The 24,035-nt window shown below is 45.6% G+C and overlaps 1 protein-coding gene across 2 annotated transcripts in view; it reads left to right on the top strand.

Annotated features, from left to right (window-relative positions):
* LOC119969734 (double-strand-break repair protein rad21 homolog) overlaps positions 1 to 24,035 on the top strand; it is a 137,444-nt gene that overhangs the window by 94,060 nt on the left and 19,349 nt on the right. For both annotated transcript variants that reach the window (XM_038803752.1, XM_038803753.1), the window contains exons 11-13: positions 5 to 150; positions 2,371 to 2,451; positions 3,580 to 3,660. In XM_038803752.1, coding sequence (XP_038659680.1) covers positions 5 to 150; positions 2,371 to 2,451; positions 3,580 to 3,660 — 308 coding nt within the window. The remainder of the gene's footprint in view (positions 1 to 4; positions 151 to 2,370; positions 2,452 to 3,579; positions 3,661 to 24,035) is intronic.

The raw sequence follows: 24,035 nt of genomic DNA, 5'->3' as shown, positions 1-24,035 counted from the left end.
AAAGATTTGCCTATTATTCAGGAGCTTTGTGATCTGCAAGATTCTGTAATAATTGAATCCAGAAGGAGCAGCACTGATCACAGACCAATATCAGTACAGAAAATAAGCAAAGAGCGGGACTGTCAATCTGAAAATGAGATCTATGTATCAGTAAGTGTCTGTATTTGGAGGTTCCCCACTCTGAATTAGCAACAACATACTTTTAAGAATGTTAAAGGTGGATTTATTATTGCCTCATAAAAAATGTATTAATATTTATTATTGACACATTTGATTGTGGAAAAATAAAAACATCAAAATATCGGAGCAGGGGTAGGGCATTTGGCCCGTCAAGCCTGCTCTGCCATTCAATAGATCCCCCTTCCATAAGACAATAAGATGTAGGAATATAAGTAGGCCATTTGGTCCATCGAAACTTCCTTATTTTTATACTCCATCCCGTTTTGAAATAAAAGCCATTTCCGTTACCTGCTGAACTTGTAGCTTTTTGTGATTTCTGCAGGAGGACTCCCAAATTCCTCAGTGTTACAGCTTTCTGCAATGTTTCTCCATTTAAATAATATTCAGCTCCTTTATTCTTCCTACCAAAGTGCATAACTTCACATTTTCCTACATTATATTTGATCTGCCAAGTTTTTGTCCACTCACATTAACATGTGTATATCTCTCTGTCGACTCTTTGGGGCGCGTTTGAGCCCCCTTTCTCCATCTGTGAGAAATCTGGCTCAAAATCCGGAGAGAATTAACAAATGTGATTCTCACCAGCGTAATTTGCTTTTGGAATCCCCTCTTCTCCCCCTGGCCAGTGGAGTAGTGCAAATCGTTGATCTGGATGAAGTTAGCCAGGTTGCAAGATTCACTGCCTTCACCGCCATCTCAGGCTTCTCAAGAGTGCAGGATACAGTAGACTGTCTATACGGGCTCCATGGCAGCAGCCCCTAATATTTATAAACCTCAAGGGCTACAATTCCATCAATGTACAACTCGTGTGATCATCGGAAGCACATACTGTATGTCTGCACGGTACCCTGGGAGTTGTCATAACTCCTAGATTCTGAGTCACTCCCAGGTGCCTGTGATTTCTGAAGGGTCGGTGCACCTGCAGGGATGGCTGCTTGGGAATAACACTTGCTGATGACTGGTGCATCGCCCTCACAGCTATGCCAAGGAGCTGCAAAACTGTTCAGAACTCCACATACTCTCTTAAAGAACAGGCCATAGGACTTCTGAAGATATACTTCAGATGCTTGGATCGCTCAGGTGGCTCACTGAAATACACTCCCGATAGCATTTCCCCTATGATCGCAGTGTGTTGAGCCCTTCACAGTTTGGCTGTGCAAAGAGGTGAGGGGAGGATGAGAGTTCATTGGAAGATGAAGATCCGGAGGTTGAGCGCCACCATCCAGGATAAAGCAGCCCGTTTGTTTGCTACCCATTTCACAAATATTCACTCCCTCCACCACCAACAAACATTGGCAGTCATGTGTACCATCAACAAAATGGTAAGAAGTCTTACAAGTGAATCACTTGAGGAAGGAGCAGTGCTCCGAAAGCTAGTGTTTGAAACAAACATGTTGGACTTTAACCTGGTGTTGTAAGACTTCTTACTGCTCACCCCAGTCCAACGCCGGCATCATCAATAAAATGCACAGCGGAGACTCACCACTGTTCCTTTAGCAGAACCTTCCAAATCCACAATCACTACCACCTACAAGGTCAAGGACAGTAGATACCTGGGAACACCACCACCTGAAGGTGCCCCTCCATCCTGATGGTCATGCACCATCCTGACTTGGAACTAGGGGCAGCACGGTAGCATGGTGGTTAGCATAAATGCTTTACAGCTCCAGGGTCCCAGGTTCGATTCCCGGCTGGGTCACTGTCTGTGCGGAGTCTGCACGTCCTCCCCGTGTGTGCGTGGGTTTCCTCCGGGTGCTCCGGTTTCCCCCCACAATCCAAAGATGTTCGGGTTAGGTAAATTGCCCGTAGTGTCCTAAAAAGTAAGGTTAAGGGGGGGGGGGGGGGGGGGGGAGGGTTGTTGGGTTACGGGTATAGGGTGGATACGTGTGTTTGGGTAGGGTGATCATTGCTCGGCACAACATCGAGGGCCGAAGGGCCTGTTCTGTGCTGTACTGTTCTATGTTCTGTATAGCCATTCCTTCACTGTCACTGGGTCAAAATCCAGTCTAAAAACCCAGACTAATTTGTGTTTACAGTGGAGAGTTTACAGGCATGCCATGGGGCGAGGAGAGGTGTAATGGTTGGGGGGTGAGGAGGAAAGAAAAGTTTTTGTACATCAGTGACCATGCACAAGAAAATGTATTGATAACCGATGCAGTTATAAATGTTTTTTGGGTTATTTTTAAATAGGAAAAATCTGCTGTTGACTTAACACCAGTGGAGCTTCCTCTTGGAGAAGAGAGAGACAGTCAGCCAAATGAAGTTGAAGTGGTGAGTAAAATGCAAATGCTTCCTGCAATGTAGATTGAAAGGAAAAAGCTGTGTAAGCAATAAATGCATTTTTATGATTAGATCTTACTTGTAAAAAGCAGCTCATGTCTATTTACTCTTTACAGTTATTTAACACATTCATCAAGGTGTCAGGTTGGAGATAAATGGATGTCATATATGTGAATATTCATCTCTAGCTAAAATTGAATTGAAGAAAGAGGAGACAGTCATGTTCTGTAGACAGGGAACTTGTTTGGGAATTGAGAGGAAAAGCGCTGGTATAAAAGGGATAATTTTTAATTAGTGAGTAATGGTTGTGTAATGCTCCAGGCATTGACACTGGATCTCCATCTTTCTAATCTGCATATAAATAATTTTGGAAAGCAAACAATTTCAAAATTAGGGGATTATATTAAGATTAAATATAATGGGGTAAATTCAGCAAGGTTGTGTTCCTAATGGCACAGATCTGATGGGCCAAATAACCTCTTGTACCATATGGCTCTATGATAGAGTAAGTTCAATGGCCAGAAAAACAAGAATGCATTAAGTGTGCAGACCTTCATGCCCAATTCTTAAAGTTCCGCTCCAATTTACCTACCATGTTGATTTAGAACTATATTGTTGTTTATTCGTTGCTGCTGAGTCAAAATCAGTTGGTGTACCAACACCAAATGGTCTGCAGTGATTCAAGATGGTGCCTCACACCACCTTCTCAAGGGCAGTATCTTACATGGTCACTTTACTGGTAAACAAATATAATCTTTTTACTTCTCGATTGTCCACTAACTTTAGATTCACCATTAAACTTATGGGGCGGGATTTACCAACCAACCGACAGCGGAGGCAGCCCGCCAGCAGGATTTAATGGTGCCACCATTGTGAACGGGATTTCCCGTTGACTGCACCCTTCGTTGTCGGGAAATCCGTATGCCAGTGTGGGACCAGAATATCCCAATGGAGCGAACAGCCAGTAAAATCTGCCCATGATCTCTGGATTATTCGTCCAAACCTATGGATTATTAGTCCAGAAACATAACTACTTGTTTTTGCCTTAGTAAATTGTGACTTGATGTTTTAAAGTGAGAACAGTTGACATTTTAATCTTCCTTGTGTTTTATTGCATAGGAGCAACGTACAGCAGGAAATCAGGATAATGATGAGATACATTGCAACAAAAGATCGCAGCACCTTTGGCACAGCCTACAGGTAGTCATATTCATGTACTTCTTTATGTTTACAGCTGAAGCCAACTATCTACTCGTACACAAAATTAAATAAAAATAGTTCTGTTGTTATATCTCTTATATATCCTAAAGATGTTTTCTCTTTTTTCCAATTGAGGGCCAATTTTAGCGTGGTCAATCCACCCAGCCTGCACATCTTTGGGTTGTAGGGGTGAGACCCATGCAGACACGAGGATAATGTGCAAACTGTACACGGACAGTGACCCGGGTCCGAGATCGAACCCGGGTCCTCAGCTCCGTGAGGCAGCAGTGCCAACCACTGCGCCACTTTTGCCTATCTTATATGTCACTGACAATTAACATTGGTGCTGAGACAGCGGGGGTGGTTGGGAAATTGGATAAAGGCTTACCAGTGCAAACTGGGTGTAGGTAACAATACCGCAGAACAGGTAAGTTTGACACCGATTGAAATTGGACCTTGAAGCTTATTTCAGTTAAACCATTACGTTGTGGACCCCAGGCAACTCACAAGCGGAGCAGTCACTGATTTAAAGCAGTAGTCCTCAGAGAAGTGTTTAGGAGGTGGGGGTGGAAAGAGTCATTAAGGTTGAGCAAAATCACCCTTGGAAAAGTTAGAGAGTTAACTCGCAATCAAAATGTGACCACTGTCTTTTCTTCTGGATTCCATTGTTATTATGTATTTCCCTTGTGCTGGTGCCTGTGGCTGTTCAGTAGTATTCTCTTCCTGCTGTATTAATGACCATTTTATTTGCTTCCACATTGACCTTGGTGTGGACTCGCGGGGGGAGAATGGAGCTTCGAGCGAAAATCGGGTACAATGTTGGACGCCAAATCCGTTGCAATGCTCTAATTCCCCACCGGTGACTTCAACGCGCTACCCACCCCGCGCTGGTGGGAGAATGTAAATCAAGCATTTAATGAAATGTTAATGTCATTAACAGGCTCAAAGCCTGACCGCCGCCACCCCCCCCCCCCCCCCCCCCCCCCCCCCGCACCGTTATGCTCCCCCCCCCAAATGCCCCCTCCCCCAAACAATGCAAATCCTTCCCTCCCTCCTGCCCCTACTGACGAGTTGGGACACCAACTTTCTGTCCCTTCCCTCTCCCCCACCACCATAGGAATAACGAGCCCCCCCACCCCACTGACAACCCCAGCCTCCACCATCAGACCCCATCCCCGCTGACCTCCCCAGCCTCTCCCATCAGACCTCCCCCATCAGTTACCACCACCCCCACACCACCCATTGAAGACCCCCATCAGGCCCCTCCACCCCCTCGTTGTGGGGGGGGGAACAGGTCACCCTCATGAGTGCATGCTGTGGGGGATCACCCTTTATTCCCTGTTAGTGGGTGCAGGATGCCCCTACTTGTCAGTCGGGACAGCAGGATTTGCATTGTGGCAGCAGGGGGCTGGCCCGCTGCCGGACCTCACAATGGTAGCCTGATCCCTTTTCCCAATGCATCAATTAGCAGGCTGTAGGGGAGAGATGCACACCTGGGCACCAATCCTAGGACCAGTAGCGATTCTTCACTGGCAGGAGCACTCAGGCTCCTGAATAGAGAATCCCGGCCCTTGTATGCTGCCTTCTGGCCTCCTCTCCCTACCTGCAGCCTACCCCATGCCAAAGCTCCCAGATGAATATCCCTTATGAGATGCCCCTTATCCCTTATACAGTCTGCCTTACATCCGTTATCTGACCCACAGAGATCCTACCGTATCCCCATTTCCTTTTGTTCCTGATCATTCCACACCATAATTTCTCTTTGGCTTGTGTTCTATCACCTTTCCAACAACCTCTCTGTCATGGGCGCTAACTTTAAATCGTTACTTGTTGCCTTATGAAAAGAAGAAATGGGAGCAGAAGTAGACCTACAGCCTCTCGTACCTGTGTAAGATCATGGCTGATGTGATTGTGACCTCACCTCCACTTTTTCTGCCTTCATTGTCTGTACAACAAAATACAGTGGTCTGTAATAAAACAAAGGAAATGGAGACAAGTAGGAACCGGACATGGTATATATTTTTGAGACGTGGCTACAGAAAAATCAGGGCTGTGAATTAAGCAATGCAGATTATACAATAGGGGGAAAATGGGTTGTGGAGTAGCTGTTATTAATAGAATCCCTACATTGCAGAAGGAAGCTATTCGACCCTTCCAGTCTGCACTGAACCTCAGAAAGAACACCCTACCTAGGCCCACGCCTCGTCCTATCCCTGTAACACTACACAACCCATTTTCCCCCTATTGTATAATCTGCATTGCTTAATTCACAGCCCTGATTTTTCTGTAGCCACGTCTCAAAAATATATACCATGTCCGGTTCCTACTTGTCTCCATTTCCTTTGTTTTATTACAGACCACTGTATTTTGTTGTACAGACAATGAAGGCAGAAAAAGTGGAGGTGAGGTCACAATCACATCAGCCATGATCTTACACAGGTACGAGAGGCTGTAGGTCTACTTCTGCTCCCATTTCTTCTTTTCATAAGGCAACAAGTAACGATTTAAAGTTAGCGCCCATGACAGAGAGGTTGTTGGAAAGGTGATAGAACACAAGCCAAAGAGAAATTATGGTGTGGAATGATCAGGAACAAAAGGAAATGGGGATACGGTAGGATCTCTGTGGGTCAGATAACGGATGTAAGGCAGACTGTATAAGGGATAAGGGGCATCTCATAAGGGATATTCATCTGGGAGCTTTGGCATGGGGTAGGCTGCAGGTAACACTATCACGCACCTAACCTAGGGACAACATGATGGTAGCAGAAAACAGGGACACAGCTATTAGCAAGACAAAAATATAATCCATGTTTCTAAAGATAAAAAGTAATAAATTATCTATCGTACTAACAGGTGTAATCTACAGACCATCTTACGTGGAAGGGAGAGATACGCGGACAGATTAAGGATTAGCACAGGGCTAAATCGCTGGCTTTGAAAGCAGACCAAGGCAGGCCAGCAACACAGTTCCATTCCCGTACCAGCCTCCCCGAACAGGCGCCGGAATGTGGTGACTAGGGGCTTTTCACAGTAACTTCATTTGAAGCCTACTTGTGACAATAAGTGATTTTCATTTCATTTTTCACATGGAATAATAATCATGGAGAATTTCCACTAGCCTGATATGAAATGGACAAATGATGTAGGTAAAGGAATTAAAAGTTCCCACAAGAGTACAGGACTCCTTTCTAACCCAATAAGTGAACAGCCAAACAAAGGAAGATTTGCTTTTGGATCTAGTAATGCTGAATGAATCAGATAAGAGAAATTAAAGTAGGGTATCATGTACCTTTACGAAATGGGTGTTTATAAATGGGTGTGTATATAAGTATCTGTAGTGAGCGTACCTTTAAGAAATGGGTGTTCATTACTGCAATTATGTCAGAGAGTGGGTGGAGCTGGGCTGTCTGTCGGCTTTTTACTTTCGTTTTAGGCTGTTTGCTGCAGGGTGTGTTTTAGATTCGTTTTCAGAGCTGGATAGCTGCAGTCACAGCCAGAAGGTCTATTAGAGTCTCTCTCTGTAATCTAAAGACTGTAAATCGATCCTGGTGATTTAAAACTAATAACAGTGGTGACTTTAATCTGATGTGCTTCTGGTAAAAGGTGTTTTAAGTCTTCTGGATGTTAAAGGATTACTTAGTGTTGTATTCTTTGGGGGTTGTATTTGAATTGATGGTTGCCAAGATGTTCACTGTATGTTTTAAAAAGGTTAACTCGAGTTCATAGAATAAACATTGTTTTGCTTTTAAAAAATACTTTTCCATTTCTGCTGTACCACACCTAATGAGTGGGCCGTGTGCTCCCCATACCACAATCTATTAAAAGTTGTGGGTCAGGTGAACTCTATAATACACTTTGGGGTTCTCTAAACCCTGGCCCATAACAAATTGGGGACTCGTCCGGGATAAAAGTCTATCTATTGGATTGGCTTTGAGAACTTAAAGACAGTGGAGGGGGTGGGGAGGGGCATATTATGGTTGCTTTTCAGGTGTGGCATTCTAGTTTAAGTAGGGCATGTGTTGTGGACAATGGCTATTTCACAGGCTCTGAAGTTTTTGGGAGTGGAGACGGTCACATGCAGTACCTTACGGACAGAGGCTAAAAGCAGACTGATAGATTTGGCAAAAACATTGCAGTTAACATTACCTGACAAAATGCAAAAAGATGAGGTAATTATGGCGGTGGGTAAGCATTTAAAGTTGCCTGAGATGCAGTTTGACTCATTGGAAATGGCAAAAAATTCAGTTGCAAATTAAACAAATGTAACATGAGAAAGAATTAAAGCAGCTTGAATACGAAAGAGATAGAGAGGAAAAAGAAAGGGAGATCCAGATCAGGGAAAAAGATAAAGAAAGAGAGTTTGAACTTCAGAAAATGGCCATGAAACATGACAGTCAGTTAAAATTGGCAGGCATAAAGGGAAACGAACAGTTGGATGATAGTGATGGGGATAGTGAGAAAGAGCGTCATAGTCGAAGGCTTGATGGGGATCTATTTAAATATGTCCAAGCATTGCCAAGGTTTGACGAGAAGGAAGTGGAAGCCTTTTTCATTTCATTTGAGAAGGTAGCTAAACAAATGAAATGGCCACAGGACATGTGGGTATTACTGATTCAGACAAAGCTGGTAGATAGGGCTAGTGTTTTTGAGCTTCTTCTCCGCTGTTACCAGATTCCTAAATTATCCTCCTAAATGATTTACAGGGAAAGTAGACAAACATTTGAGGGAGAAAGGAATAAATAGATGGTTATGATGGTCCATTTTGAAGAAGAAAGCTGGGAGAGGTTTGAGTGGAGCATAAGCACCAGCATGAACCCTTTGGGCCAAATGAGCTGTTTGTGTGCATTTTGTCCTACCTAATTTAATCCAATTGTGCTGCTATTTTATGCTTTGAAGAAACGTGAGTGAGATAAAGGAACAGTTACGTGTCATACAGATAGATTAGGCTAGGTTCAGCAGAGAGGAAATATAGTGAAGAGAACCATGCAGATCGACATCAATGAGAAAATTCTGAGCATGTCCAAAGAAATGAAAATCAGTGAAGATGCAGAGAATGGAATGAGAAAATACAGGCTGTGGGAGAAAAATAGAGATTATATATTATTATATATTGTATATTATATATTACATTGCTTGTAAAATGAGTGTCATACTTGGTATTATAACTAACATGTTACAAAGCAGAGTAACCAATACAGTACCCTTGACTGCAACGGTACTGAATATCAGATGCCACATACAACAGGTGACTGACCTGACACCACCAATTTTGTGCCACTGCTGAGGTGACGTGTTACTCCACCTAGTGTAGATGTACATCAGCCGATCTGATATATCAGCCGTTTTATTCTCCAGCCAGAGTTGCAAATTTCATGCATGAGGACTTGCACTTTTGAAGATGTAACGTGCAGTTCCACCTGCTGCTTTTGGTGGTGCCACTGAGCTCTTTGGCATCTAACGGAACAATACTCCCGCCAGCAGGAGAGACAATAATACTGCAGCAGTTTGTGACATTTCACTGCTATAGTCAGTGTGGAGACACAATGGATCAGGCACTACATGTCTCCTTCGTCACGCTAGATTCAATTGATTTACAATAGATTAGATTGCACCATATTTCTGAAATTGAGCCACACTTCATAAGTAATTAGTTCGGGGTTTGCTGAATAAAATTCATTTTTTGCCTATGTTCTGTTTATAGAAAATTTGAATAATTAGTGATCCTGTAACAGCCTCACACCTATTTGTATCCATAGTTACTGTTTGTCTCACAGACAAACAGTATACAAGTTATACAAATCCACAGGCCTTTTGGCAGACTCCTGCCAAAGCTTAACTAGTAGGACAGCAAACGGTCTGTGAATTACACAAGCACATTTATATATCAATTCTCTGCTGTTTTTTTGCACCGGGCCTTTTTTTGGGGCAGAAAGGAAATTCACCTCAACCATGAAATCCTGTATTAAATCAGTTGTGATGGATAATGGGACATCTGGGATTTCTTTTTCTGTGCACAGCTGGTTGGAGTAAGCTTTGCCTGACAAGAGGAGGGGGCAGGGTAGGCTGGGCATTGGAGGGGTGTGAGATCTCCCCAGAAAGAATAGTTGGGAAAGCATAATGAATCTTCAAAGGGATATATTAAGTGAGTGGGGGTGGAGGGGGCGTGGAATGACAGATGAAGAATAATGGGAGGAAATGTAAGGTTGTCCATTTGGTAGAAAAATAGAATATTATTTAAATGGTGCAGAAGAATCTGGATATCTTCATGAATGAATCATACGGCATGGTAGCCTCACAGTATAGGGACCTGGGTTCAATTTCGACGTCAAGTGACTGTCTGTGGAGTTTGCACATTCTCCCCGTGTCTGCATGGGTTTCCTCCCACAGTCAAACGATGTGCAGGTTAGGTGGACCATGTTAAATTGCCCCTTGGTGTCCAACGGTTAGGTGGGGTTACGGGGATAGCCCAGGTGGTTTGGGCCGAGGTGGGGTGGTCTTTCGAAGGGCTGTGTAGACTCAATGGGGTGAATGGCCTCCTGCACTGTAGGAATTCTATGATAATGCATTAGCATGCATGTACAGCAAGTAATTAGGAAGACAAGTGGAATAATGTCCATTGTGAGGGTACAAAAGTTGAGGAAGTCTTGTTACAACTGTAACAAAAGCATTAGTAAGATGACAACTAGAATACTGTGCGCAGTTTTGGTCTCCTTACTTAGGAGGGATCCTCAGGGTTGAGGATGACTTGTGTTTGCCCATAGATCTCTGATGGCAGAAGGATCAGTTAATAGGGTGGCGATAAAGGCACATGGGACACTGTGCAATTCTGGTCACCACATTATAGGGAGGATGTGATTGCACTGGAAGGGGTGCAGAGGCGATTCACCAGGATGTTACCTGGGATGGAACATTTAAGTTACGAAGAGAGGTTAGATAGGCTTGGGTTATTTTCGTTGGAGCAGAAAGGCTGAGGGGCGACCTGGTCGAAGTGTACAAATTACGAGGGGAATGGACAGGATGGATAGGGATAGTGGTTAGGGATAGGGAGCAGCTGTTCCCCTTAGTTGAAGGGTCTGTTATGAGGGACACAAGTTCAAGGTAAGGGACAGACGGTTTAGCGGGAATTTGAGGAGGGTGGTGATGATCTGAAATGCACTGCCTGAGAGGGTGGTAGAGGCGGGTTGCCTTACATCCTTTAAAAATTACCTGGATGAGTACTTGACACGTCATAACATTCAAGGCAATGGGCCAAGTGCTGGCAAATGATATTAGGTAGGCAGGTCAGATGTCTTTCATGCATCGGTGCAGACTCGATGGGTCAAAGGGCCTCTTCTGCACTATTATTTTGTGATTCTGAACCCTGTTGAATTCATGCTGGAGCTGCTACCGAGAAACCAAGTACTGCTTCCTCCACCTTGCTGACCATGGTATAACAGCAGAGATGCCACGTCAATAATTCTCATCACTGAGACTGAGAGGAAAAAATCTGATTGATATATGTAACCCTTAAAGGGTCAGCCATGTGTCAATCAGCTGCATTATGATTCAGAATGTTGTGGCTTCAAGTTCCACTCCAGGTTCTTCAGCAGATAATCTGGGCTGATACTTCAGTGCAGCAATGACGGAGTTCTACGCTGTCAGAAGTGCCACCTTTCAAATGAGAGATTGACAATAGTATAGTGGTTGTGTTACTGGTGGTCTGGGCTACTAATCCAGCAGAATGTAAGTAGCTTGAGAATTAGAATTCAGTTTTAAACAGTTGGTTTTGAAGTTGTGGATTGTCATTAGGTACTCAACAGGTTCACTATTATTCTTTTAAAAAAACTCAAATCCCAGTCTGGCCCATATATAATTCCAATCCCACACCAATATGGTTGATTCTTAATTTATCTTAATAATAATAATCTTTATTATTGTCACAAATAGGCTTACACTAACACTGCAATGAAGTTGCTGTAAAAAGCCCCTATTCACCACACTCCGCACTGTTGAGGGAGAATTCAGAATGTCCAATTCACCTAACAAGCACATCTTTCGGGCCTTGTGAGAGGAAACCAGAGCACCGGGAGGAAACCCATGCAGACACGGGGAGAAAGTGCAGACTACACACAGTTACCCAAACCAGGAATTGAACCTGGGACCCTGGCGCTGTGAAGCAACAGTGCTAACCACTGTGCTGCCGTGCCACTCATAGGTCACTTTGAAGTGACCTAGCAGACCACTGCATTCTGGAAAACTATGAATGGGTAATAAAGTACCTCTTTGCCAGTGAAATTCCAAGAATTAATTCAAATTAAAAATAGTTGGATAGGTTATCTTTAGAATGTTTAGGTTTTACACTGATTATAACATTGTTGCTCGTAATGCTTTCCCTTAATTTGCTCTGTTTTAATTACCTTTGCTCAAGAGTCGCCAGGTATCTTTCTGATACCACCACAGGGTTCAAAGCCAAGTACTGATCAATAACTCACTACACCGGTTAGTAAGTTTGAAATCAATACACATTTATTTACACACACAGTCAATTATTGCTCATGCATAAACTCTACTCGCTAAACTACAACTACTACTAAAAGCCTATACTTTGCTTCGAGTGGCCCACCCAGTCAGAGGAACAATGGCCGTTGTCCGGTTCTGATACTGCTGGTACGGAATAGTAGCTAGGAGCGTCTATCTCGTAGCGTGCGTTGACCTTAGACTTACTTGGTTGATGCAGCTGTTAGGCAGGTCTCTCCTCACTGAGAGCCAAGGCCAAGAGAGTGAATTGAACTTGGGGACTCTGCTTTATACCCCAAGGGGTTTTGCGCCCTTCTGGGCGGACCCCGGACTTGGTCCCAATTAATTGGACCATGTCCCAATCATTCATATTGATTTTCTCCAATACCGGAGGTGTTCCCTGATCGTTGGGCGGTCCCTATGTGGCCGTTGGCCTGCCTTTGTTTTAGCTCCCACTGGCGCCGGGGAGTTAGTCCTGGTCTCGATTGTTTCGATGTTTCTTTTTGTCCCTGGAGATAGCTCATTAATATGTTAATGGCTATTGGTTTCAGTTCTGTCTGGGTTCTGCAAATCTTAATACACAGGAAACCTTGCACCTGCTTGTTTTCTCTGGTGTTGTCCGCTTTTCCCTGCACCCTTGCCAGTGTCCATTTTGGAATCGGGACGTGGCCATCCCAGGTGGCTACACTCCCTCCTTGTGATCCTCAACGCGAAGCGTGAAGGATCACATTACTGCGATGTCTTTGTTCTCTGACCAAGCAGGCACTTATCTCTAGGCTCTATTCTGACCCTAACTATGCAACAAATTTTAACTAAACAATTTTACATACACATCATCAAAACTCTATGGGGCGCTATGTCATTAAGGACATGCATTACAAAAATAAAAAAACTGCAACCTCTAACTATTCTCACTAAACTATCCTCACTTAAACCATTCATAAATATACTAACTTCTTAACTGCACAAATAGCAGCATTCAAATTCTCTCTGGTTTGGCAGTCAAACGCAGAGTTTACATTCCTTTATTCCATAAACGATCACATTTCTTTATTCAACAATGAAGACACACAAACAAAAAACAAATGTACTTTATTCCATGTCAAGGGGTTCGGGGGCCTGGTGGAAACTGAAAATAGGGGATCTTATTCTGTATACCGGGGTGCGAGAGCGGCGGTCTCTCCTTTGCCATTTCTTCATACGAATGGTCTGCACAACACTGCAAAGTATCGCCAGTGCTGAAAGTGCTTCAACACCATACGAGAGGGAATACCGTGTGATAAACTTATCACACCAGGTCGGGGTACTGTTGATTGTTACTAGGCTCTGTGTACTATGGGGGAGTGAATCATTGACGGCCTGTGGGGTGGGGGTGAGGGGGTTAGCGTTCACGCGCAACCAAAGGGATACGGTCAATGTCCATATGACAAAGATGAAGGTCGTCTTCATCTTTCCTTCTCTTCTCTTCTTTCTTCTCTTCTTGTCTTCTTTGAGCTTCTGGGATTCTGTGAATACAAGCATAATATCTGTTATTATTTTGCTTAAGCTCTTGTGTGTTTGTCTGTCTGTCCTTTAGTGCCAATTACCCTTTATAATTGGTCACCATCTGTGACTCCCTCATTTTTTTTAAAACCGAATTTCTGGACAAGACATTCTTGAAAAATACTGAAACAGTGCGAGCCATCTCGCAGCCTGTGCGATTTACCATCCCAATGTTTGCGGATGTAAATAGCATGAGGGGAAGCAGCCGAAGGGTTACTGTAAAACAAAACAAAAACTTTTGAAATGAAAGAGCCAAAATGAGGTCCTCATGGGCTGCGGCGGGTAAGAATAGGATGGAATCCCCGTGTAGGACGGGATGTGCGCTAACCGAGCTTAGCTGACTAGAGGGGGGTCCTCAGGCAGGGCGGGGATAAGTGCCATTTCTCCACTGCCTGAGTAACCGGCAAGAATGTAGTCATCGTGGGGGTTGCAGTACTGCCTCTACCGTCAAATCGGAAGAGCAATTATGAAATGTTTTCTGGCTAGATCTCAGTGGTTTCGGCTGATAAACTAACTGGCAAGTTATCAGAGGTTTCTGCGGACAAACTAGGCATCTGGCCGTGGACAAACTTGTTCCATTAACTGCCGGGGGCATTAAAGGAGTGGTGGCTTGGGGCTGTGAAAAACTGTTTAAATTTCAAACACTGAACATTTAACAAAGACATACAAACAAACATGCAACAAATATCGTGCAGGTTCCATCAGAAAGGACACCATTTCTCTCTAGCGGTTCCTTTTTAAAACCTCATCTGGACACCTCAGTTTTCATTTGTGAACAGGGTCGCAAAGGGATTCGCGTGGTGGGAGTCAGACTCAATGTCATCATCTTCTCCCGGCTGCCATACTCTTGACTGTGTAAGTCTTGCCAAAGCTGCGTGGGGTGACTTGGGGTTCATCTCATCGTTCCTGATGAGCCAGAATGAATTGTCGCGGTGCCAGATTTGTGTGTCTAGTTGGGAGGTACTGGAGTTCAGTCCGTCATCGTCGGGCGGTGGGTCTGGGCCAGGGGCTTTAATGTATGTGATCTCGAAGGGATCACTCGAATTGTTCTCGGAGTCGCTGGGAGTGGGACCTGTTGCAGGGGGATAGTATCGTGGTGTGCTGTTGCTGTCTTCAGTGCTTTCGCTGTCGCTGCTGTCTGGGCAGAGAGAGGTGGAGTCGTGTGTCAGGGACGGAGTCGACGTCGAGTCTGAGGATGGGCTAGACTGGCTGGGGGAGGGGTGGAATGCGTGTTCTGTGGGCGGGGCGAGCTCATCTGCTGCGGCGAGCAGGATGTGGTGTGTGTGATTGCACTGCGAGCCATAAGCCTTAAGTTGGTTTATGTGAAACCACGCAGACTTTCCATTGGGGTACTTTACCTTGTAGACAGAGGGGCTTACTTTGTCCGAAATGGAGTACGGACCTGAGTACTTACGTGACAGGAATGTGCTAGAGCTGTAAAGGGATAGCAGCACTTGCTGCCCTACTACAAACTCAGTGGCATGCACTGTCTTGTCGAAAAAAGCCTTGCTCTGTTTCTTTCTTGTGCCCATTCTTTCTGCGGCTGCTAGTTGGGCCAATTTAACATTTTCGATTAGCTGCTGTACAGCGGTTTCGTGGGTGAGGGCCGTCACTGCGGGGCTGGTCAAATCTAAACCTAACAAATATTCTGTCCCTTTTATGGGGCGTCTGGTCATGAGAGTGTGGGGGGTGTATCCTGTGGACATGGATACCGTGTTTCGTAAAAACATCAATGCAAATGGGAGAACTGAGTCCCAGGTGCTACTGTTCTGCTGAACCATTTTCCTAAGGGTGGCTTTTAGTGTTCTATTCATTCTTTCAACAATACCGCTTGACTGGGGGTGGTACGCGATGTGAAACTTTTGAGTGATTCCAAATATTGTCAGGATGTTTTTCATAACGCGTCCTGAAAAATGGGAGCCTTGATCGGACTCTATGCTGCGGGGTGTCCCCATCTTGTAAAGATGTGGTGGGTCAGTATTTTGGCTGTGGTCTTTGCCATGTTAGTGCGTGATGGGAATGCTTCTACCCATTTTGTAAATGTGTCGATGACCACTAACACATATTTATATCCATTTCTGCAAGGGGGTAAGGGTTCTATGAAGTCGATCTGGAGGTTAGTCCATGGGCCATTAACGGGGCGGGTGTGGCTAAGTTGAGCCTTCTTTGCGTATCTGTCCGGATTGTTCTGGGCACAGATCAAGCAATTCTCAATATAGTGCGTGACGTCTGCTTTTAAATTTGGCCACCAACAGAGCGATCTGAGGTGGTCTAAAGTGGGTTCAATTCCCTGATGTCCATGATTGTCATGGAACAAACAAATGAGTTGATTCCTATCCTGCTCTGGAACTGGCTGTCTTTAAGAATCACACCATCATGTGAGGTCATGGAATTCTTAAATTTGTCGTAAGGGGCTGGGAAGGTTCCCTTTAAAACTTCCCTGAGCTTCTCGTCCTGTTTCTGTGCCTGGGCTAACTCTTGTATGTTGGTCTGTGAGACCTGTACTGGGGCGCTTTCGGCGGGGGGTTCCAAAAATAACCATGCCTGAACCTGCTTTTGCTAGGGCGCCTGCTTTTACATTTCCAGGTGGGGAAGAACGGTGGTGACTACGAACTTTGTCAATGCTGTATTTCCTGTCCTTTGCCTGTTTGAAAATATGGCGGTGTAATGGGGCTGATGGTAGGGGGTTTCCGTCTGCGGAAACAAATCCTTTTGCTTCCCACAGAGGTAGGAATTCTGTTAAACTGTTACAGGCATACAGGCTGTCTGAGTAGATGTCTGTTTGGGGTTGGGAATGAATCGGGGTGGTCAACAATGTACGCTATTGCTGCCAGCTCTGCTGCCTGCGAGCCTAAGTGTCCTGGCAACTTTAGTGAAATTTCTTCTAGGGCACGTCCCTGCGCGTCCTCTACATAAATACCGCATCCTGTTATGCGTTTGCCATCGAAAACTGTGGAGGAGCCATCCACATATATCTTCAGGGGTGCGCACGTGTCTGTGGGCTGGGGTCTCTGGGGTGAACTACATATCTTCCTGGGGGGTGTTTTTGGAATGAATGGGCCTGTGTTGTGCTGGGTGGAGATAATCTTACATTCATGAGGGGTGCCTGGGTATTGTAAATTGTCTGCAAGGAAAGTGTGTGTCTTTGTCCTTTTAACTGTGATGTCCCGTCCCTGTAAAAGAAGGGTCCAACGGGTTGCTCGGATTTGGCTGACTGTGCCATCTTTAAGTCGGCCGTCTAATAATAGCTGTGTTGGGGTGTGTTCTGTAAGGATGGTGATGGGGGTGAGTCCTGTAATGTATGAGAAGTATTGTACTGCCCAATAAACTGTGAGCAGGTGCCTCTTACAGGCAGAAAATCCTTCCTGGACAGGGTCTAAAACTCGGGATGTGTATGCGACGGTCTTAACTGTTCATGCCGTTCCTGGTGGAGGACGGCCGAAAGGGTTCGGTCGGTGCTTGCTACTTCGACACATAGGGGGAAAGTGGGTCTGGGACCTGTAGTGTGGGGGCTGTGCTGAGTGCTCGTTTTAAAGCATCCACGCATCCGTATGCTGTGGAAGCCATTCCCAAGGTGCCTTTTTCTTAAGAAGTTTGAATAGGGGCGCTACTTTAGTGGCAAAACCGTCAATGTGGTTTCGGCAGTAGCCAACCAGTTCTAAAAATACCTGGAGGGCTGAGACATTGTGGGGAAGGACAATTTGACAAGCGAGTCAATTCTTTTCTGCTCGATCTTGCGTTTACCATGCGTGATAACTGTTCCCAAATATATCACCTTTTCTTCCAAAATCTGAGCCTTTTTGGGGTTAACTTTACATCCAATTTCTTTTAGGAGTCCTAGGAGTTCTGCTAGAAGCGAAATGTGCTCTGCCTTTGTGTCTGCCTAGTAGAAGGTCGTCTACATACTGGACCAGACATTTGGGGCGGGAAAATTTAGCTAATCCATTTGCCAGCTGTCTGTGGAAAATGGAGGGGGAGTTGTGGAATCCTTGTGGAAGGCACGTCCACGTGTACTACTGTCCTTTAAAAGTGAATGCGAATTTGTACTGGCACGCTTTAGCCAATAGAATGGACCAGAAGCCATTACTAATGTCCAAAACCGTAAAGAATCGTGACTGGAGTCCCTGCTTGAGCATGGTCTCGGGACTTGTGGCAATGGTGGGAGCTGAGGCTAGGGTCACTTTGTTCAATTCCCGGTAATCAATGGTCAGTCGCCATGATCCATCGGGTTTCCTGACTGGCCAAATCGGGGCATTATTAGTGGAGGCTACTGATCTCAGTACGCCCTGTTCTAATAAGCTGTCTATTACCTTCGAGATTCCCCCCTCTGCTTCCTGGGGAAATCCGTACTGTTTCTGGGGTCTGGGGTCAGGACCTGTAATCTGCACAGAGCCAGCAATTCTGCCACAGTCGTGCTTGTGCTGTGCAAATGCTGCTTTGTGTTCTTGCAGGACCGCCCTAACCTGTTTGTCTGAACTAATTGTCCTTGTATCAAACCAGTATTCGCCTACTGAGCTGATCCTATTAGCATAATCTCCTACTGTGAGCGTGGCAGAGGCTCTTGCTGCTTTTGCCAATCTTCAGACACATTTGTTGACTGGATCAAATGAGAGGTTGTGGGAGCTCATAAAATCGATGCCTAAAATGTGTTCTGCTGTGTGGGGCAGATCAACTAACACTATGGGGTGCTTTGTGGTTATATTGCCGATTTGTATGGATACAGGGGTTGGGATGTGTCCCTGCTGTGAGTGGCCTGTAAAGCCGCTGAGAGTGATGGTGTCTGTAGTGGGCCATGTGTCCTTCTGAAACATAGTGGAGGAATTAAGTGTGGTGCAGGACCCACCTGTGTCCCAAAGAAATTCAACGGGCTGACCCCGTACTTTTGCTGCAACGACCGGTCGGCCGGACTTATCGCAAAGGGTGTCGCAGACCCAAGTTGGGGAGCCCGAACACCGTCAGTCTGTGCCGTTCATGTCTCCCTGGTCTGAACGGGCGCTAACACCGTGAATAGGCTTTGTCCTATTCCTATTTAGGATGCCTGTCTGTTGGGCTCTCTGTGGCTTCTGTGGCATGTTGCACTCTCGTGCAAAGTGTCCTAACTGACCACAGTTGTAACACTCCTGTGATTTGGGCTGGGGTGGGCTGTTTCTACTCACATTTATCCATGCGGGGTTCTGGTGCGCTTTAATTGCGTGCTTATGTGCGTCTGCCCGCTCTTCACGGGTTTCCTAAAATTGGTCTTATTCTGAACGGATTGCTCCCAAGCGCAGGACAACCTTTTTAAGACCCATTTCTCGTTGTAGGCCTCATGTGAAGGGTCATAATTTGCGCAAGCTCTCTGTCCTGCCTCTGTTGCATGAGGTCAAGATTTGAGTCCATTTTGCCATGTTATCTGGGGACAAATGGGCGCGGGCTAATTCTCCAAAAACTGCAGTGAAATGAACCCACAAGCGTCCAGCAAACGCTGTGGGGTGCTCTGTCTTCTTTTGCCTGCATTTATTTAGACCTTCTACCGGGTCTCCTCTATTATAGCCGATCGCATCAAGGATCGCTATGTGCATCTCTGCTAGGGTGCCTCCTCCTACATTCTGTGGGTCGGGAAGGGCTGCTACTACTGAAGCATCGAGACTCAAAACTGTGAGCTTTACCTGCTCCCTTTCATCCAGGCCGTACATGGTGGCCTGTTGTTTAACTTTCGCAAAGAATTGGTGAGGGTCTGAAGTGGGAAGGAATGGAGTGATTTTCTCGCACGCGTCCCGTAATTGGGTCACGGTTAAGGGGGTTGTATAAAGGAAATCTGTTTCTCCTTCTGCTGCGGCTCTGCGGTGTGTGGTTACCGGATTCATGGGGGTGTGTTCTGCCTGTTCAGTGGGGGGTTGGGGTGCGCTCTTTTTCTGGGGTTTCTCCTGCGTACATGCTCCATGTACGTATCTATGGGCTGTTTCGTTTAATTCCTGCCAGTTGGGGCCATTTTCCACATCTAGTTGGGATCCGAATGTGGTCTGAAAGCAGGGATTGCAATTCTGCAATTTGCTTCCGGCACTTTGCGTGGTCTGCCTTTGTTCCGTTGTGGAAGCATGGAGTGCTCGTAGGGCTGCTTTTAAATCACTGCACTGCTTCTGCAATGCCTCTACCTGCTGTTCTGTTTCTTGTCTTACCAGGACCGAACGTTGTGTGTCCTGGTAGGCCTTGTCGTACTGGGTCTGGAAGCTGCTTAAGTGCGCCAGACAAGACTGGTGTGCCCTCTTGGCATCATCCACCTCTCTGTCTTTTGCTGCTAACTTCCCTCTTAACTCTCTGTTCTCCTTCTCTATCTCGCTCACATCTACCTTACTCGTTCTATCTCTCTCCTCTATCTCTCTACGGAGCGTCCTAACAACCTCCTCTGTGCCTCATAATTGTGCCAGACAGAACACGATTGCCATCGGCTTGCGAGCTTTTCCCAAGCTCTCCTTGTGAATCTCTGTCAGGTTCTCCCACCAAGTATGTCCTATACTCCCGGGACCTGTTTCTTCATTCGCGCAAAATTTGCTCCAAAGGGGCCATCCTTTCCCTTTGAGGTATTTCCAAATCTCATCTTCCCAAACGGGACACTGTCCTACTCTACTGGTCGCTGCAACCTCGAATTCCTGGGGGTTCATAAGGCTTCATTGCCATTTTTGCTATATCGGGTTCGTTATTAAATTTGGAACAGGGAGTGATAAACCGGTGATGTAAACACGGGTACGGCTTACGCTAATTTCCGGCCTACAAAACTCCCGACAGTTTTACACAACAAAATCTCTAAGGTTTACTTTATATCCGTTAGTACGCATGCATTAACACACTTCCGAATTCTGGAGGATTGATCAGTACTGCTTAAACTCTTGTGGTTTTTCTGTTTCCAATTGGATTTCTAATTCAAATTTTGGGTTCTCTCGGAGTGGGGAGGCCACTTCTAATTCGAATCCCGTCAAGGAGTTGCCAGTAAATGTTGCTAATATGCTTTCCCTTAATTTGCTCTGTTTTAATTACCTTTGCTCAAGAGTCGCCAGGTATCTTTCTGATACCATCACAGGGTTCAAAGCCACGTACTGATCAATAACTCGATACACCAGTTAGTAAGTTTGAAATCACTACACATTTATTTACACAAACAGTCAATTATTGCTCATGCATAAACTCTACTTGCTAAACTACAACTACTACTAAAAGCCTATACTTAGCTTCGAGTGGCCCACCCAGTCAGAGGAACAATGGCCGTTGTCCGGTTCTGATACTGCTGGTACGGAATAGTAGCTAGGAGCGTCTATCTCGTAGCGTGCGTTGACCTTAGACTTACTTGGTTGATGCAGCTGTTAGGCAGGTCTCTCCACACTGAGAGCCAAGGCCAAGAGAGCGAACTGAACTTGGGGACTCTGCTTTATACCCCAAGGGGTTTTGCACCCTTCTGGGCGGACCCTGGACTTGGTCCCAATTAATTGGACCATGTCCCAATCATTCTTATTGATTTTCTCCAATACCGAAAGTGTTCCCTGATCTTTGGGGGGCCCTATGTGGCCGTTGGCCTGCCTTTGTTTTAGCTCCCACTGGCGCCGGGGAGTCTGTCCTGGACTCGATTGTTTCAATGTTTCTTTTTGTCCCTGGAGATAGCTCATTAATATGTTTATGAAAAATGAAAATCGCTTTATTGTCACGAGTAGGCTTCAATGAAGTTACTGTGAAAAGCCCCTAGTCGCCACAGTCCAGCGCCTGTCCGGGGAGGCTGGTACGGGAATCGGACCGTGCTGCTGGCCTGCTTGGTCTGCTTTAAAAGTCAGCGATTTAGCCCAGTAAGCTAAACCAGCCCCTAATGGCTATTGGTTTCAGTTCTGTCTGGGTTCTGCAAATCTTAATACACAGGAAACCTTGCACCTGCTTGTTTTCTCTGGTGTTGTCCTTTTTTCCCTGCACTCCTTGTGAGTGTCCATTTTGGAATCGGGACGTGGCCACCCCAGGTGGCTACAACATGCACGTTTTAAACTTACCCAGAGAAAACAGCCACCAAACTGTGCTGTGGCTATGAAAGTTAAGTTTGATTGGAAGCCAGGCAATATAAATAAAAACTAAAAACCAAAAGTGCTAGAAATGTTCAGCAGGTCAGAGTCATAGAGGCTACAGAACAGAAAAGGCCATTTGGCCCATCATGTGTGCGCCAGTCAAAAACAACCACCTAACTATCTAACCCATTTTCCGACACAGCCTTGTACGCCTTGGCATCGCAAGTGCACACCTAAATATTTCTTAAATGTTATGAGGGTCTCTGCCTCTACCATCCTTTCAGACTGTGAGTTCCAGGCTCACACTACCCTCGGGCCCAAACGGGTCTTCTTCACATCCCCATCATAACCTTCTGTCCCTTACCTTAAATCTATGCCCCTGGTCATTGATTCCTCCACCAAGGGGAAAAGTTTCTTCCTGTCTACTCTATGCCACGATAATTCCTTAACTTTCTAAATTCCAAGAAATACAACGCTAGTTTGTGTAAGCTCTCCTTGTAAGTTAACCGTTGGAGACAGTCTGGTAAATCAACTGCACTACCTCCAAAGACCAGTATATTCTTCCTAAGGTGTGAATCCTGAATTGCTCACAGTTCTCTGGGTGTGGTCTAACCAGGGCTAGTCCTCTAGGTTTAAAGGCAAACATTCCATTAGACTTTTTGATTATTTTCCGTACCTGTTAAGTCATTTTGTTTTAGAAAATATATTATTGAGGCTTTTATAATTTTAACAATTTTAAACATTAGATTTCAACGAGAACTAAAACACAACATATACCCAACAACCCCCCCCCAGCACAGACCCCAATCCAACATGGCTGACATAAATAGTGCCACTTTCCCCAGCCTCCTTCTATTGCCTGTTAATGACATTTTAATGATCTATGTACATTAACAGCCAAGTCTCTGGATTTTTACTGTTTCTAGCTTTTCATCATTTAGAAAGTACCCTTTTATTCTTAGCTCCAAAATAGATGATCTCACACTTGCCTACATTGAAATCTATTTGTCACAGTTTTTACCATTCACTTAATCTATTAAAATCTCTTTTTAATTTTATGCTTTCGTTTGCAATGCTTATCTTTGTATCATCAGTTAACTTGGAAATATGGCTTTCTATTCTACCATCTAAGTTGTTAATACATATGTGCAATTGTTCATGCCACAACACATCCTTGTGCTGAGTAGAGAAATGGCTAACATTGTTCCGTGAGGCAAGACGGTAAAAGAGGCTAATAGACTTGTGTGTGTGAAGACTGCAACTCAGCAAAATTAGTTTTGTGGGAAACAGAACAATATTTTGCGTCCGGACTTTTCACTGATAACACTTCATGTTGAAACAAAGAAAACAAGGCTCTCTCAAGGATGAATCATAGATATCATAGAATTTACAATGGAGGCCATTCGGCCCATTGAGTCTGCACCGGCTCTTGGAAAGAGCACCCTACCGAAGCCCACACCTTCACCCTATCTCCATAACCCAGTAACCCCACCCAACACTAAGGGCAATTTTGGACACTAAGGGCAATTTAGCATGGTCAATCCACGTAATCTGCACATTTTTGGACTGTGGGAGGAAACCGGAGCTCCCGGTGGAAACCCCCCCAACACACAGGAAGAACGTGTAGACTCCACACAGACAGTCACCCAAGCCGGGAATCGAACCTGGGCCCCTGGAGCTGTGAAGCAATTGTGCTAACCACTATGCTACTGTGCTGCCTTAAATGATGCCGATGTGCTAAAGGAGTGTTTATAACTAAGAACTAAAAACCTTATAAAAAGAAGAGGCTTCCGAGATTTCAGCAGCAATAACCCAGAGATCAACATTCGCAAGATGAGACCCTGGACGCAATTCTCCCAACGGGAGACTAAGTGCCCATGCCGGAGTGAAAACCGGAGTGTTTCACTCCGGCATCGGAGGCCGTTCCTCGCCCCCTATTCTCCCACCCCCAGGGGCTAGGAGCGGCGCCGCGTCAATTTCGCGCGCGGGCCTTGGTGCCCCCGTCAAAGCGGCGCCGCATAAATGACGCGGCTGGCGGCGCATGCGCGGTTGCCGTCTTCCCCGCGGGCAAGACATGGAGGATTGATCTTGCGGGGCGACGTAGGAAAAAAAGTGCGTCCTTCAGAGACCCCAGCCCGCCGATCGGTGGGCACCGATCGCGGGCCAGACCCCTCCTGAGCACCCCTCCGGTGCTTGATCCTCCCCCCCCCCCCACAGGCCACACATACAGCATTCACGCGCTGTTCACGCCGGCAGCGACCAGGTGCGGTTGGCGCCGGCGTGAACCGGTCATATTGGGCAGGCCGCTCGGCCCATCCG

This window comes from Scyliorhinus canicula, chromosome 7, assembly GCF_902713615.1.
Source record: "Scyliorhinus canicula chromosome 7, sScyCan1.1, whole genome shotgun sequence".
Classification (NCBI taxonomy): Eukaryota; Metazoa; Chordata; class Chondrichthyes; order Carcharhiniformes; family Scyliorhinidae; genus Scyliorhinus; species Scyliorhinus canicula.
Note: the sequence above shows the minus strand (reverse complement) of the source record. Positions and strands in the feature narration are given on the sequence as shown.